Raw genomic sequence first — 16,824 nt, forward strand, 5'->3', positions numbered from 1 at the left:
TGTGATAAAGAGGGCTGGGCTTCCTTCCACTCAGCTCTCAGTCCTTCAACTTCATAATTACACCTAGGTCACATACAAGCCTTGGGGGTTACTGCTGCTCCCCTCGTCACTGTCCACCATGATCCTGTACCTGCTCTTCCCTCTTCTCATCATCGGTATGTACCTGACTTCACACCCACATTTAATTTATAATATGAGCTTTTGGTTAATCTTTTACTCTCTTCTCTTGGAATTTCCTGTTTTTTTTGTTTTTCTTTTAGGTTTCCTGCATGAGTGTCCATTGTTCTCACAGCGTGTGGGATCAATGGAGGAAAAAAGAAAACAGGAAATTTTTTTGTAGCAGCAAACAAAAAGCTGGAGCAAGACTCTTTAAAAATGTGCTGGAATTTTCAAACATAATGTTAAAAAGATTTTTTTTGTGTGTGTGTATGCAGGTATTGAGGAATCACAGACAGGCAACGTGACACAGGATGAGTTGAGCAAAGTTGAGAGGAACCAAACACTCGGTGTTTCCACCACGTATAACAGTAAGTCATTCTGTTTTTCATTTCTTTCTAATGAGGCGGGCTAACTGATGACTATCTAATTAATGAATCTGCCATTATTTATTTTCTTGTTTAATCATTTGGTCTGTAAAATGTCAGATAGTATAAAATGCCCAACGCAGTTTCACTGAGCTCAAAGTGACGTCTTCAAACTGCTTCTTCTGTTTGACCCACAGCTCAAAAATATACAGTCTCTCATCAATAAAGATAAAAAAAAAAAATCAGCAACTATTCGAATTAGAGGCCAGAGCAGAATTTTAGACAGTGTTGCTTAAAAACGACACAAACAATTAACCAACTCTCAAGGTTGTTGCTAAATAAAATTTTAGTTGCTCATACTGGTTTTATAACAGATGAGGACACTGGTCAGAGACCTGCACAAAGAGCCTGAGGCAGAATAAGGTGCTGAAATATGTCAATAAAATTCATAAAGACTAAAAAATGTATCAGTAAATTGGCCAAAATGATGATGAATCTCTGTCTCTTCTTTAAATTGTATTTGAGTTCATTTTACTATCATGTTCAAAGTCCAAAATCATTCAGATTTATGCATTCTTAAGTGAAACAAATGTTTTTATTTCCTCTGTGAAAAATATCTGTACATGACTATGAAACATCAAAATGTCCATCCCTGTAATGTCTGCTAATGTTTTGCTTTACCCGACAAAACAGTTCAAAATTCAAGTATATTCAGTTACAATAATATAAAACAGAGTTTAGCAGCAAAACCTGATCCACATTTTTTCAGTCATTACAAAATCAATTATTTGATATTCAAAGTAGTTACTGATTATTTTTCCCTTAATTCAAGTACAAGAAAATTGGTGAGAGCCACAAATTCTCTTCTTATCTTCTTATATAATTTATTTATTGTGCTGCAGGTACAATGACACCAGATAACGTGACGTCCAGTTTGTACAGAGATGAGAAGAGTCTAATTGAAGAGAAACTGCTGAACAACGAAACATCTGAGATTATCTCTGAGGATAATGGTGAGTTCCTTTACTTCCTGAGAGGAAACACTCGTCCTTAGCAGCACTGTTAAATTTCCTGTGTGCAAGTCACTTCTCAGTTTGCAGCTAAAACACTATCAGACTACATGGTTTTGTATCAGTGAGTGCCAACGTCAATATAAAGTCACAACTGGTCCAGTGACTCAGCTTTATGAAATCTAAGTAAATTCAAGCAACCTGTCACTGAATAGAGCCTCAGATCAGAGGAAACGTGTCATCCATTTTACTCAGCAAGACACTCTCAAGTATTTAGTTGTCAGTATGTCAAAAGTATTTTTTTCCCTTTACTTTGCAGAGGAATTTCAGGACCAGGAAAACCTCCACAGACACTGCGATCAGACCATGCTGGCACAGTTCAGTCACGTCTACTGTGGAGCAGCTTTTCATAAGGAAATGCTGGCAATCGGCAGAGAAAACTGGTGTCTCCTGGAAAGTATCACCAAGTACGGCACACTGAGTATCTCTAGAATTATTTAATCTATCTATTTTTTTGCCTGTGTTATGCTTTTCAGAACTTTGTTATTGCATTTTTCAACAAGAGCCACAGTTAAATATAGGTCAAGTTTTTACTATTATAATTAGCTGCAGTTGAAGCCATAGTAGTAATAGTAGTATTGAGATATCAGTACTTATCTCTGGCCAAATTTTCATCTCATTTCAAAGAAAACTGAAATTTTCTGGGTTTCCTTGCTTCAGTTTTCACTATGTGTCATTACCAAACTAGAATTACTGCCTCGCATTGGTATGCCTCCAAAAAACCAGTCCAGCTGCACTTAATTAACATGAGAATTCTTGAGTTATGGCCCAAAATATGTGACCTTTGACCACCAACATCTGAACAGTTCATTCTTGAGTCCAAGTGAACATTTGTACCAAATTTGAAGAAATTCCCCGAAGGTGTTACTGAGCTATCATGTCTACAAAGCCATCCACAAAAACATTTTTTTGTGAGGTAACAGTGACCCTGACCTTTGACCTCTGACACACCAGCAACATAAACAGTAGCAACAGCATTTTTATCCTGATTCAAGTTCACTCAGTTCAGTTTCATTAAAGCAGCCAAGCCCAGAATTTCAAAACGTGCAATGCAAACTGAAATGCAGAGCCAGATGTGCACATTTTTTGAGTGTGCACATTTGCAGAATTATAAAAAAACATCCAAAGGTTTCTCTGACACTTGAAACAACTTAAAACGTGGTGCTGCAACAATTTGTCAACCTATCATTTAGTCAAATGGCATAAAACAATTGAGTCACTCTCTCTCTCTCTCCCTCTCTCTCTCTCTTAAGCAAAAACATCAAACATTTGATGGATTTTAGGTTCTTAAATGTGAGGATTTGGTTAAATCTGGGTCATTAACAGTAAAAAAACTGGGGCCAGTTAAATTAATCCTGAAACTATGTAGTGGAGCTGTTCAGAGGCAGGTAATCTAGAAATAATGTACAAAGTAGGACAATGTGCCAATTTACTTTTTGTGGTGAAAAACAACCACAAACCAGCTGGTTAGTAGCCTTGGTGACAGGGTTACATTTACACATGGTATGCCTTCCCTTGTTGATATGAGTGTTGCCTGAATAAAATCCAAATGAATAAATATAGTTTTCCAAAGTGCATAGTGAAATGCGGAGCCAGATGTACACATTTTTTTGAGTGTGCACATTTGCACTGTTATAAATAAATCCAAAGGTTTCTCTGACTAAAATGTGCTAAAACGTGTTGCTGCAGCAATTTGTCAACTTGTCAATTAGTCAAACAGCATAAAACAATTGAGTCACTCTTACCCTCTCTCTCAAACATCAAACATTTGGTGATTTTTAGGTTCTTCAATGTGAGGACTTGTTTCCTCTTGTGGTTGTACCCTATTACAAACTGCACGTCTTTGATCACATGGTATTTTTTGTTTGACTAGCAGTGCAAAACTCAAAGAAACTGTGACTGACATTTTTCACTGTTCTCTGGTGTTTTATTGACCGAACAATTCCTCCATTAACCAAGAAAGAAAGTCGACAAAAACAATAATTTTTCACTGCGTTCCAGAAAATCATTTGAACGTTTCCTGATCTGACATCAACAGGACGACAAGGTTAAATCTGGGTCATTCGTACCACAGTAAACAGACTGGCGCCAGTTAAATTCATCCTGAAACTATGTAGTGGAATTGTTCTGAGGCTTATTTCTAGACAGGTCATCTAGAAATAATGGACAATGAGCCATTTTACTATTTGTGGTGAAAAAACAAACAAACCACAAACCGCAAACCAGCTGGTTAGTAGACTTGGTGACAGGGTTACTACAATAAAAACTCAACACTTAATACCAGCACAAATGTAAAGGTTTATGTCCACCAGAGCTGCAACTACTGATTATTGTCATTTGTTGAGTAATTGATAAGTCATTTGGTTTATAAAATGTCCAATAAACCCCCCCAAAAAATTCAGATGACTTGTTTTGTCCAAAATCAAAAAGTTATTCAGTTTGAAGTAATATAAAACTGACACAAACTGAAAATCCTCATATAATATCAATATTTTCATTGTTGCTAATGTCCACATCAAACAGCACCCATGCACCTAATCAGCCTGCGGCGCCAGCAGTGATAATTACCTTAGATCATTACTAGTCATACAGCACAGTGACAAAGAAACAGGCAACAAGCAGCTACAGTCAGACCACAGTCAACAAGAGGCTTCAACCAAACTCTGACACAGACAAACCGCAGCAACTCAACAGATTCAAGATACAGTACAACAGTACAGTACAACCTCCATAAGATCACCAGCGCCACAACCAGTATAGCACACAGAGGAAGCCACGGCGGGACTTTTAACTGCCAGGAAATCAACCAGCAAACAGACAGACAGACAGACAGACAATGGATGTTTCTGACTCACATTTGGCGTCGAAATCCTTGTTTCCTTTCTGTCCTGAAGGCGAACTTGTTCATGTCCATATATCCATGCTGCTAACATCCAGCTAAACGAAGCTAGCTAACTCTCCTGGCCCTTTCTTCATTGTGAGGACAGAGTCCGACTTTTTTACTTCACAGTTCACTCCAGAGTTTCTTCTGTCAGTCCGCGGTTTGGCAGCAGCATGTCAAAGACCGCGGAATACCGCTTTAATATCACGTTTCTGAAGAAACTTCACCCGTTCCCGCTTTGATTATTTGACGCGAAGTGATGGATGCGCTCGACTGTAAGGCCGCAGTACCCTATCTGACCACACAGCGACTGACAGTCAGCAGCCAGTACAAGCCAGGGGGGCGCTGTTCACCCATTTAAGGAAACCCGGTGATCAAAATATGGCTGCAATAACGAAATAATAATAATAATAATAATTAACAATCACTTATTAAATGTAATCATTTGTTTTGCTAATGTTATTATAATTTTTAAAATGAATTTAAGGTATCTCATTCACAGCTTTCTTACTTGATTTGTCTTTTTTTTCATGAGTCATCTGTGACGCACTATACAAATCAAGTTTGAAGACTCCCCCCAAGTGTTTCAATAACCTTCAAAGTGTTGAGGTGGGAAATCCAAAGTTTGAGGCCATGCTTCCAAAGTCCTTATAGGCAAGTCCCGCCACTCAGCAGCCATCTTGGCAACACGCTTGGGCAGTTATTTCAGGCTAAGACTAGGCCCCTATAAATAAATAGGGAAAGAGCCATAACTTCACCTTCAATGGTCACCAGTCCAATCTGATAAAAAAACATTGGTGACTTTGCTCCAAAATAAGGTTTCCCACAGCTAACACTTCTATTAGACATGATACAAACTGTTGTAAACCTCAACTGTTTGTTTGTGACAGTGCAACAGCACCGTGGGCTTAATATTGGCTGTAATAAAGCAGGCAACATTAACCAGCGTTGGCTGTTGGTAGGAGACAGGATGCAAACCGTGGTCTTCTCTGTTTCTTACATTTACACTTCATACACCCAACCATCCACAATGAACCCCTGGCATCACACTATTTCTACCTTTGCTTCTTAATAAGTAGAGCTCATTTGTATGACCACAAGATATTGTTCTACAAACACAGCGTCAAACTGGGTGACATGTTACTTCACTACCAAGAACACATATACTGTAGTTTATTTAGAGTCAGTCCAGAAATGCTCACTACGGCACCAAATGTGGATTAATCCGCCACTGAAAATAGTCCCAAACGTTGCACCATGTAGTACATTTGGTAAAACTACAATTTCAAGCCATTTTAGGAAAAATATAACTAGCCTTATCCCTTAAGCAACAATACATTGTAAATGGTAAAGTTTAGCTGTCAAAACTTGGGTATGTGTGAATGTCCATAACAATTGTGACTGGCGCTGGGAAATATCCATCATCAAGTCTGGGCCCAGTTGCCGGCTGCACTCCGAGTTTGTGCCTCTCCCCCCACAGAGAAAATGCAGGTGTAAATGTATATAAAGGTCACTTCCTTCAGCCCACCCTCCCAAAGCCTCAATCATTTCTACTCATTTTATGTTAAAACAGGAAATGGTTTAACCACAACAGTCTCAGTTTTAGTTACAGGCACATGAGCCACATTGTTGTTGGGTGTTTCACGGCCCATCTAAAGTCAGGTATTCAAAACTAAGGTTTTCAATTTCACAAAAACAATGCCTTAGTATGAAATTTATCATAATTTTCTTGTTCTCTCTAGACTCATCATTAACACAATGGTTTCTTCATCTTTTACAGACCATACAGTGACCTGACATTTTGCCTGGAGAAGCTGTCTGATCTGGCTGGCTGCTATTATCCAAACTCCGACACACAAGACTTCTTCCTCTACATCCACTCCCACTTCTTCCAGAACTGTACCAGCGAGGAGCTCCTGTTTGAGGATGCCCCTCACGGGCTGGTGATGGCCCTCACGCTCATCCCTGTGAGCCTCATCCCCATCCTGGTTTATGTGGTGGTTTGGAAAAGTAAGGTCCAAGAGTGAGTCATGTTACACCTGCACCTGCAATAAACGTTATATAGGAGAATATCCTTCAGTATATCTTTACAGGACAGAAACAAAGTTATTTTTATAGACATTTTGGGAAATATGCTTATTTGGGGTAGAGTTACATTAGAGTTTTGGTACCACTCTCATGTCTGAATGCTGAATATTAAGCTACAGGCAGCAGCTGGTTAGCTTAGCTTAGCATAAAGACTGGAAACAAGTGGAAACAACTAGCCGTACTCTGCCCAAATCTAAGAAAATTTTTGTTTTTTTGTCATCATTTTTTGTTGGGATTAAACAAAAAGGATGTAACTTGTCTAATTGAGTCATTAGAGTAGTATCAGTCTTCTTCTCTAACTCTCCGACATAAAGTCAGGGAGCATATTTCCCAGACTGTTAAAACTATTCCTTTCAGCAACACAGTATTTACATATGATACATCCAGTGCAGTCAGAAAGACTCTGTACGGCAACACAGTGGTTCAAGGTTGCTGCTTTCACATCAAATTAACAGTGTTGCGGCAGATATACCAAACCCTGGTTGTCATAGTAACAATAATAAACACGTGCAGGAAAGGGCCAAACACAAACTGTTGTCATAATGCTGAAAGAACTCTACTGTCTAAAATATCATTGTATCTTGTAGTCCTGACATTTTCAACCAATGGAACGAAGGGGCCTGCACTGAAAATAAAGGAAGTCAAGAATAATTTTCCAGCTTCAATATACTGTTTATAGTTCTTTGCAAGGCTGGTTGAATTACATCTTTGGCTCATTGAAATATCTGTTGTGAAATATGATATTGTAAAGTAAATAAAGTCTGGAATATGTTATGTATATTGTTGATTTCACAATATAATGTAGCATGAAGGGAGGCTGATGAGTTCTGCATGTGTGAGTGGGCTCTTTGTATGGTTGCACAAACAGAATTAAATTTCCTTTTAATAAAGTTTGTATTATTCCTTGTTGTACAGTAATAAGGCTTTGATTTGATTTGATTTATTTATTGGCACACATAAAACATTAAGATATTGTATATTGTTTTTTTATGAAGTGAATGTACAGGTGAGGTAAGAAACCCATGGAGGGCTTATGTTAAACTTCACCATAATGTAAAAAAAAAAACAACCCTAAAAAACCCAATAATTAGATTACACAAAATGAGGAAGAGGAAAAGAGGGAAAAAAAGGAGTTCAACGAGAAAGAAATAATAATAATAAAAATAGAATAATAAAAAGGAAATGAAACTTAGAAAACACAGAAGTAAAAAACAAACAAGCAGCATTGACTGGATGCATACACATTGTTTATTTATTTATTTTTAATTTGGCACCAAACATAGTATTTCTACAGGCGTCAGAGCGACATGCGCGTACGTGTGGTGAGATACAAGTGTGAACAGCAAACAAAGAAAACACACGGTGGAATCTGTGTTTCTGAGAAAAGTACATTCACTTAAATCGCTGTGGTTCCTGGTAGCACTGTGTGTATGTATTTGTATATGTGTATGTGTGAGTGTGTGTGTGTGTGTGTGTGTGTGTGTGTGTGTGTGTGCTATCTTTGTGAGGACCAATCTGATCTTCACACCTTGAGAGAGAGGGCTCTCTTTTAAATGACAACCTGGTTTCAAGTTTAAGGTTAGAATGTGGTTTAGTTGAGAGGTGAGAGTTCTCACAAGTATAGAAATCCTCTTTAATCTGCTTTAAAAACAGTCCTGTGATGGTGCTGCAGCATAAAGGATGGGGGGAGGAGGAGGAGGAGGAGGAATCATTAGCACAGAGTCTCTCTCACACCACCTCTGCTTGTCCTCTGTATGCACTGGCATGAAACAGAGGCACACACACACACACACACACACACACACACACACACACACACAATTTGCTTCAGCAAGGTCAACGAAAAGGGCATTTTTGTCTCACACGAATCGTTGGGTGGTGTAACCCAACGATCCCCCGGCTGTTTAATTCTGGGTGTGCCGAATACAAAACTCAATAGTGCTCACAATGATACACAACTGACTGTCAAGCCAAAATGCCATTCAAACACATTAATGATTTATTTGCTTTTGTTATTGGTAGATTAAAACAATAAAAACGTCTTAATTTGTCTTGTATTGTCCGACCAACAGTCCAAAACCCAGAGACATTCAGTTTACTGTCATGTGTGACCAAAAAAAGCATCAAACCAAGGCAAAATGTTTTGGTGTTTTTGGTTTAAGAAATGACTATGATGAGTATTCACTTATCAGAATAGTTGCTCATCCATTTTCTGTCAAATGTCAAATAGATCAATTGGTTAATCATTAATCTCTTTTTGAATAAAAAATCTCTCAATAAAACATCTCTGGTTAATTTTATTTTTAGGATCATAACATATGAAAATATTAATTAATTAAGGATTTTGCAAACAGTTTTTCCATTGAGTCCACTTTATATCTATGTTTTTTTTTCTAGTTTTTAAGCCCAAGGAGACGAGCTGTGGCATAAGGAAAAAGTGCAGTGCTCCCCAGCTTCCAGGAAATGTTTTGACCACTAGATGTCAGCCTAATGCAGAGGCCCTGTCCTGAAAACATGACTCTGCTCTTTGTAGATGTGCAGCTCTGCTCAGTGTTTAGGATCACATCACCGACACGTTGAGAAGCTTTTCTGCTCAGCACACTTGTAAAGAGTGGTTATCTTAGTTACCTCTAACCTTTCTCATCAACAAGATGTTCCCGTCCCCAGAGCTGCTGCTTACTGAAGACTGTATCTCTAGGATTGTATCCTTTGCACTGCTGCCACATGATTGGCTGATTGAATACATAAACAAGCATGTTTGTTCCTAATAAAATGCACAGTGGGAGCATACAAACATAATTTCTAGGACCTCACAATACAGGCATCATCACATTTAGCTAAACTCTAACTTCCTGTAAACCCAGAGAACAAAGTTCCTCCACTGAATGTGTCACGCTTCGGTACCTGGCATGCACCTTCTGTCCCGTGTGCTGCTGACCAGGTGTGGCCAGACATACAGGTATCAGTGTGACGCTCATTATTTATTAACAGCTACTTCCACCTTCCAGTAACACTCCAGTCATTCTGCAGCTAACATAACGCTGTCCTTTGGCCCTCTCCAAGTAAACAGTTACATCACCACTGCTACACAACTTATGACTCTGATTATGTTTGTGATCCTCTTAAGCAGCCTCATTACAACTGTGGTTTGTTAGGACGCGGCGGTTATGAGGGTGTGTGTTGACGCAACATGTTCGTATGAATGAGGCTTTGATCGCAGAGGGGTGTGGTGCTGTGAGCTGCCAACGTTTGGCTGTTGCCTCTTGAAACACCTGCTGCTGCTCTTGTTTATACTTTAATTCCAGGTTGATGCTTTTCATAATGCGTCCAAATGAAAACTCATGTCCGGTAACAATGACACTGATGGGACTTTATCAAAGCAAGCAGACATTCTGACTTGTAGGAAAAGTGCAGGTTTAACAATATCTATGTTCTGTCTGCTAAATTCCAGATTATCTGGACTGGATCTGCACCAATTTACAAACTCATAGATGTGAACAACACTGGTACATCCAGTTTTTACATCAAGAAATGAACATAATTTCCAGAGAATTTGATGAAAATGTTTGTTTCGCAATGTTAAGGAAAGTGATAAATAAATTATCCTGGATCTGCCCTTTCAACTGGATCTGCACCAGAATTTTTTGGAGTCCTGCCTGGTCCATGTCTCATCCCTCCACCAAGTTTGGTGCAAATTGGTTCAGTAGTTGTTTTATAATCCTGCTGACAAACCAACAAACATTATGAAAACATAACCCCCTTAGTGGAGGTAATTTAATTAACTTTATTCTTTGCACCCATGCTACTTTCTCTATGAAATGTGAAAATGAAATTCATTAAAAGGCGCAGTACTAAACAACATGACAAATGGGGCTTTCAGGCAGAACGTGGCAATGGCACCACTGCACCCTGAAACTCATCTGGCCAATAACAGGATAATAAACAGAAAGTAGACCTGAAACCAGTTGCTGTGCAAACGGACCTCCTCCACATGTCTAAATTCCCCAAGCTGCTCTCTGCACCTGAGGGCAGCCACAGCTTCTTCATGCTGCTCCACTTCTTCTTATTATTAGTGGGGCTGGTGCTAACGCTGGTTTCTTAGCATTGAAAGATACATCTTTATTCCTGGCAACGACAGACTCTCAACACAGTGAGACCTTTCTGCTTTACAGTGGCTTTTTTTCTCTGCCTTTAAATAGTGAATTAAGACCCAACCACTCCTTCAACCTGACGACCACACAGGTCGTTTTCTTCAACCCTCTGATACGACCCATAGTAGTGTCTCCTGAAATAGCGCCCCTACGGTGGCAGGTGCACCTGACCTTGGTTGTCATGGTTACAGTAATAAACACGCGTCCATCGTACTGAGAGCAGCTACCTTCTTTCATCGCCATGGTTACTATAATTACTGTCATGGCTTGGTTAGGTTTAGGAAAACATGGTGATTTGGGTTAAAATAAGTACTTCCTCATCATTAGATGATCTTTGTTGTCACGGTTACAATAACAATCACAAATGGTCATGGATAATAGAAACAACATAAACTGCTCCTGTCACATGGGAATCGAACACCGCTCTCCTGGGTCATATTCATCCATCCACCCCAACCTCCTCCTGGCGTGGACTTTGTTGCTCTATAAACTACGTCACTGCACTTTTCCCTTTGCTCCTGTCACCATCACTACGACCACTAGATGTCGCCTAGCAACAAAACCTAACTATGGGTCATAGTAACCTGCTGACAGACGACCTGTGGGCTCGTTTGTTACAGGAGGACAGTCTCAAAAATATTTAACACCTCTCTCTCTCATCAAGTGCAGCCTGTATATGGAGGCACTAGGACCCAGAGAGCTCGGATCTCCCTGTGCTCTCTGCTGTTAGAAGTAATGCCACTGCTGCCTTCTGTCTCTCTCTGTCCCTGTGTCGGATAGACAGAGTGGCTGCCTGCTGGATCTCTGCCTTCCTCTCTTTTCCTCTTTTTTTCCCTCTGGATATGGAGATAAAAGGTCCAGAGACTCCCAGCATCCCACAGCAGATGGAGGACTTCCATAGATTACATGCAAGCCCAACTGAGTCTCTTTACCTGAGAGCACTGCAGCTTTAGGAGTAGTTTCACCTCAGAGTTTTCAGCTCACCTGTGCAGACGGAAACACAGAAGTGATAACTCTCCCCTGTCCATGCTCTTGCCTTTCATTTTCCTTCCTATTGCAGCGTCGTCCTGTGCAGCAGCTACAGGCTCTGAACTCTATCTCCTCCCTCTTTTCTCTTTCACTCGTTCAGCTGTCACTCTGTCTGTCACTCTCAGGATATCCCCTTCCCTCTTTCTAGGGTTTCATAATGCATCAGGATCTGTGCAAGGTCTGACTCACATTCAGAGGCAGGGGTGGATTTCATCCTGCTGCTGCTTTCTCCTGCTTTGAGACTATGGACGAGTAATGGGTGCCTCATCAGTGTGGGGGTCATGGAAATAATGAAAGGTCACTCTCCAGAGCCTTGAACTTAACTTTGAATCAGCACATGAAGCCTCATTTTTGAATTTTAGATGGTCTAACACTGTGTTTAGCTGAGGCTGATTTTCGAGAGCAGAGTTTTTGTGTATGTGCATTTTTCGGATCTGTGGGATACACAGTCATGGGGAACGCAGCAGGAAGCATGGAGGTGCCCCACGGGAAGGAGGGCAAGGAGGGCAAGGCGGTGTCAGCGGCTCCAGGCCCCACGGGGCCCCAGAAACAAGCCGCCACGGGGCCGAAACTCCCGATGCCACCTGAAGATGAGCTGGAGGAGCGCTTCAGTGCAGTGCTGGTGAGTTGTGATGTGCACAGCAGTGTCAGGGCACATGTCAACTTTGACACAGAAAAAAAAGAGCACAAGGCAAACGACACAAAGAAACAAAAGAATGTAGAATATGTTGGAAATGTGCAAGTCCTCAGGACAAGCTTATCGCTGTGCCAGGTACACAATGCCACTGTGGAAAGATACATAAGAGGTCCTTTATACTGGGGCTTACTGCAGCATTAGGCTCACTGCATGGTCTGCCGGAGGAGGAATGATACAGGGAAGTCAGATCTGTTTACATCTTAATAAGAGGCACGGCTAAACTTTTACATCTTTTTCACTGTCATAGCTTGAAGTCAGCTTAAAAATATCTTGTTTGTAAAGAATCATTCTTATATTTCATCAGTTTATTTCTCAAAGAAGATTTACTGATACAAGGAGTTGTACAATATCTGGCCAAAAGTATGTGGACACCCTGGACACACAGCTTGGGTCTACTTTGCTTTGTGCAGGCATCTTACTTCCAGTGAAGGGAACTTTTAACCCTACAGCCTATGATGATATTTCAGACAATAGTGTTCCTCCAACTTTGCAGCAGCAGTGTGGAGAAGACCCTCCTCTGTTTCAACACAATGCCCCTGTGCAACAAGCCAGGTCTACAAAGACATGGGTTTCCCAGAAGCATAGACTGATATAAAGATGGACGTAGCCTCTGTCTCGTCACCCACAGGTTTCTGAAGAGCAGTTTTGAAGCTCAGACTGAGCTGCTGCCCCGTTGCCATCTTGGCGGTGCTAATCCAAAAATGGGCGAGAGGTGGGGCATGTGTAGAGTCGAGACTTCGGTGCTTCAGTTTGTGGCAAGCATACACTCCCCCACCTGTCACTCAAAGAGGCCACGCCCGCAATTCTACACTTTAAGCTTTAATAAAATGTAAACAGGTGAGTTGTATATAAATTCACCCCCATACAGTTGTCATGAAGGAGGCAATTATCTCTAGAGACCAGAACAGTTTTTGTACCAGGCTGTAAACATGTTTAATTCTGCTGTAAAGTTGGACATTTTAACATGGGACTGACTCACTGTTGGAGCCAGCTAGTAGTCATTAGAGGAACTGCAGCTTTTAGCTCTTCAGCGTTGGCTTCATTTTCTAGCTCCAGAGGTTGGTGCTTGGGAAGAACTGACCTCACTGTTGACATGGTTTGTCAGTGCCTTCTAAAACAGTTTTTCTCATGATACACATTATAAATGTTGGATTCTAGCTTGACGCTTCAATTTCCCTGCCTGGGATCAATAAAATGACTGTTACAAATACGATTCATGACTGTCTGCTGCTCTGTCTCCACTGTGATTAAGGCTGCTCTAAGTTTATGCACAAAACCTGCTTGGTTAAGGTTAAAGAACAACTGGTCATGGTTAAACGACAACACAGTTAATTCACAGTGAGTAGGAAACAGGACACAAACAACACTCTCCTGTATCCAAATCACTCACCATCCACCCCTACCCCCTCATTACGAGGATTTGCAATGCTAATATCAGTGTTACACCACTTCACCTTCCCTGGACCTCACTGATGCTCCTGTGGCCGAATGGGAGCAAATCCCTGCAGCCAGGATCAGAGACCTGAGGGACAGACTGAAACCACAGGGGTGGGGACTGTTATAGCTGCAGATTAATTCCCCTGGTGTTGGGGTTGGATGTTCATCAATCACATATGGATGTAATGTTGAGGTGTCCACATACTTTTGGTCATGTAGCGTAACAGGAGACACTGTGAAGGGCACTTTCTTCAGCTGAGTGGCTCAACAGCAGCATTACTGTAAATACCTGTTGCTGGCTTTTGTTCATCAAGATCTAGCTTTAGGTTTCTAAAAGTATTTTAACACATCATGCTGGATTAAAATTTGTCTTTTTTTGATTGCCTGGCTTCTCCCCTCATGTCGAAGCCATAATGAGAAAATCATTGAGCAGCACTCCTCGGCCCTAACTTGATTTCCTCTATATCCCTCCCTTCACTGAGCTGCTGGTTGTCTCCTGTTTACAACAATGTGAGCAGTGACAAGCCGAACTCATGCCAACATGATGACAAGCACAACAACAGTAAAAAAAAAAAAGAAACAAGGAAGAGACACATTTGAGTCTTGCTATGTTCAATATGTGGCCAGGCGGCTTGTTGTAACTGCATTCCTTTTGTCATTCTTCTCTGAGCCTTATCATCTCAGCCAGTCAGGTGATGATGATGATGATGATGATGATGATATGTGACAAGTTGAGCTGATATGTGATTTGATAACATGAAACATGAAACAAACAGGCCCGAGCCTTATTATTATCAGTGGGTATATTTACAGTTAAAGCCATGATAAATGATGTTCGGCTGCACTGAGGCAGTTCAGTTGATGTGTGTGAACATAAAACACTCCTTCTAATTACCTCTGCTGAGGAGCTGATGTGTTTTTTTTCTGTCAGTAAAATATCTCGGCACCATTTCAGCTGATTTCTTTATTTTGTTGTCAGACAGGCTTGAAGATCATTAAACCTGCAGAATCAGATGTGCTGGTTTTTAGCTATAATAATGAAACACGATTCCTATGATTAGGTTCAAATCAATTCAACTTAAAGGTCCCATATTTTTAAGTTTTCCTGTGTTTTATTTGAAATGTTGATAACCATAAGAAGATATATTTGTGGTTTTAAGAACCAAAAACCATCTCAGTGTAGTTTTACATCTCCTCTCTCAAGCTTCTCTCTAGTAACAACAGGTTGGTGAGCCAATCAGAAGAGAGGGTCAGATCATCTCCTCTGATTGGCTGACCATTTTCTGAGTGAACAAATAAAAATATGGCAGATTTCAGGTAAACACTCAGAGAAACCAAATCCTGCAAGGTTGTATGATGGGTCCAGGTGGGCGGAGCTTGGCTGAGGGCGGTGACTGCTTTGTTGTGACATCACAAAGTTCCAGAAGTCCTGACGGCTGGTTTTAAGGCTCAGTTTCTGAATCCAGGCTGTGTGCATTTCTCTGTGGACTGAGGCTTTGATACTTTCACAGTATTAATATAAAAAAAAAAACAAACCTAAAGCCATTTATTTTATCGAAATTGTAACTTTTTTTTTAATGTACTTTTTCTGGCCAAAAGTTGTCAATTCTCAAATATACAGGATCTAAAAATATTACAATCGGTCCTAAAAAAAACATTGTGTGTAATTTGTATAACCGAGAAATGTAAACTCCTCCTCAAGTTGACCCACAAATTCCCAGAAACAACACAGGACATGACCTTGGTGTTGTAAGTTGTAGTTACAGTTGAATAGTTGAGTGTTGAGCCGTTTAGTTTACAACAAGGAGCTGAACAGACTAAAACTGACTAAAGTTACAGTGCAGTATGTTTAAACATGTCCCGTTCTAGTCTGAAACACAACATGTTCACATAATGCATACATGATGAATGAGACACTGTTCTTTGTTATATATGTCACATACAAAGTTCTACTGTATCTTCTGATCTCATCCAGATAATTCAGGCTGTTGTCACCGGCTCTGTGTGGAGTGAGGTGTTTGCATGTGAGGTTTTTTCTGACAGAGAATAAATAATAATAATAAATTCAGTCTGTGTTGCAGTGGAGGGATTTGTGTGTGTGTGTGTGTGTGTGTGTGTGTGTGTGTGTGTGTGTGTGTGTGTGTGTGTGTGTGTGTGTGTGTGTGTAGGATGTGGTGGGGTCTTGGCCACTAATGTGCCAGGAGTATTTGTCTCGTGCCAACTGCTGCTGATTTTTTAGCTTGAGCTTGTGTGTAGCTGCAGCTGTGTGTGTGTGTGTGTGTGTGTGTGTGTGTGTGTGTGTGTGTGTGTGTGAGTGAATGTGCAGGTACACACCAGGCGTCACTCTGCAGCAGTTTAACTGTACACTGCATCAAATCATATCATTTCTCTTCCCCACCTTGTGCTGTTCACACCCAGAATACTTGCTACATCAACATTATATCCCACCAAATATAGATCATCTCCTCCACCAAGGCCCCCCCCCCCTTCTTCCCCTTCATCTTCTGCTGAGTGTGCACAGCAAATCTCCTGTGCTAAGTGGAGGAAATACTCTGTCTGCATACAAACCAGGCGGCTGCAGGCTGCCTCTCCTCTGCGTGTGAAGATGTAGAAGTGAGGGATGCTGCAGACTGTCACTGGTCTCATCCTGCAGAGGCTCAGGGGGAGAAAGTGTCAGGCTTCCCTCTGAGGCGTGTGTATGACGTGTTCATGTGCATGTGAGTGTGCTGCTTTTGAGCATGCCGGGCTCTGTGAGCAGCTTTTATTGATGCTTTCTCCATATTACAGTTTCTGTCTAATGCCACTGCAGCATTTTGTCAAACTGAAAGAATCTGTGTCAAAGCAGCAGAAATCTGCACTCTGATAATGGGAGTGTTCAGAGGCTTCAGTCACATTCAAATTTACGTGGAGCCTTTTTCTCCCTCAGTGCTTTACATAACATTTTGCA

At 40.8% G+C, this 16,824-nt stretch overlaps 2 protein-coding genes across 3 annotated transcripts in view; both read left to right on the plus strand.

Annotated features, from left to right (window-relative positions):
• LOC139608787 (receptor activity-modifying protein 1) lies at positions 1 to 7,475 on the plus strand. Its single transcript, XM_071462856.1, has 5 exons — positions 1 to 155; positions 435 to 527; positions 1,427 to 1,537; positions 1,854 to 2,001; positions 6,256 to 7,475. Exons 1-5 carry the CDS (start codon positions 119 to 121, stop codon positions 6,500 to 6,502), a joined length of 636 nt encoding a protein of 211 aa, XP_071318957.1. The 5' UTR covers positions 1 to 118; the 3' UTR covers positions 6,503 to 7,475.
• Positions 7,476 to 11,480: 4,005 nt separating this feature from the next.
• The window catches only part of fmnl1b (formin-like 1b), a 33,535-nt gene continuing 28,191 nt past the window's right edge, over positions 11,481 to 16,824 (plus strand). For both annotated transcript variants that reach the window (XM_071462916.1, XM_071462917.1), the window contains exon 1: positions 11,481 to 12,365. In XM_071462916.1, the coding sequence (XP_071319017.1) occupies positions 12,195 to 12,365 (171 nt within the window). In that variant the 5' untranslated portion in view covers positions 11,481 to 12,194. The remainder of the gene's footprint in view (positions 12,366 to 16,824) is intronic.

The sequence above is a fragment of the Trachinotus anak genome, unplaced genomic scaffold, assembly GCF_046630095.1.
Source record: "Trachinotus anak isolate AG129_WGS33_773 ecotype Australia unplaced genomic scaffold, CSIRO_AGI_Tana_v1 ptg000025l, whole genome shotgun sequence".
NCBI classification, from domain to species: Eukaryota; Metazoa; Chordata; class Actinopteri; order Carangiformes; family Carangidae; genus Trachinotus; species Trachinotus anak.

What these genes read in the sequence shown, in the direction of transcription:
- LOC139608787 (XM_071462856.1), top strand. Translation starts at nt 119, where the DNA reads ATGATCCTGTACCTGCTCTTCCCTCTTCTCATCATCG. An exon ending in GATTATCTCTGAGGATAATG is followed by an intron (nt 1,538 to 1,853) that starts GTGAGTTCCTTT and finishes TTTACTTTGCAG; the next exon opens with AGGAATTTCAGGACCAGGAA. An exon ending in CTCCTGGAAAGTATCACCAA is followed by an intron (nt 2,002 to 6,255) that starts GTACGGCACACT and finishes CATCTTTTACAG; the next exon opens with ACCATACAGTGACCTGACAT.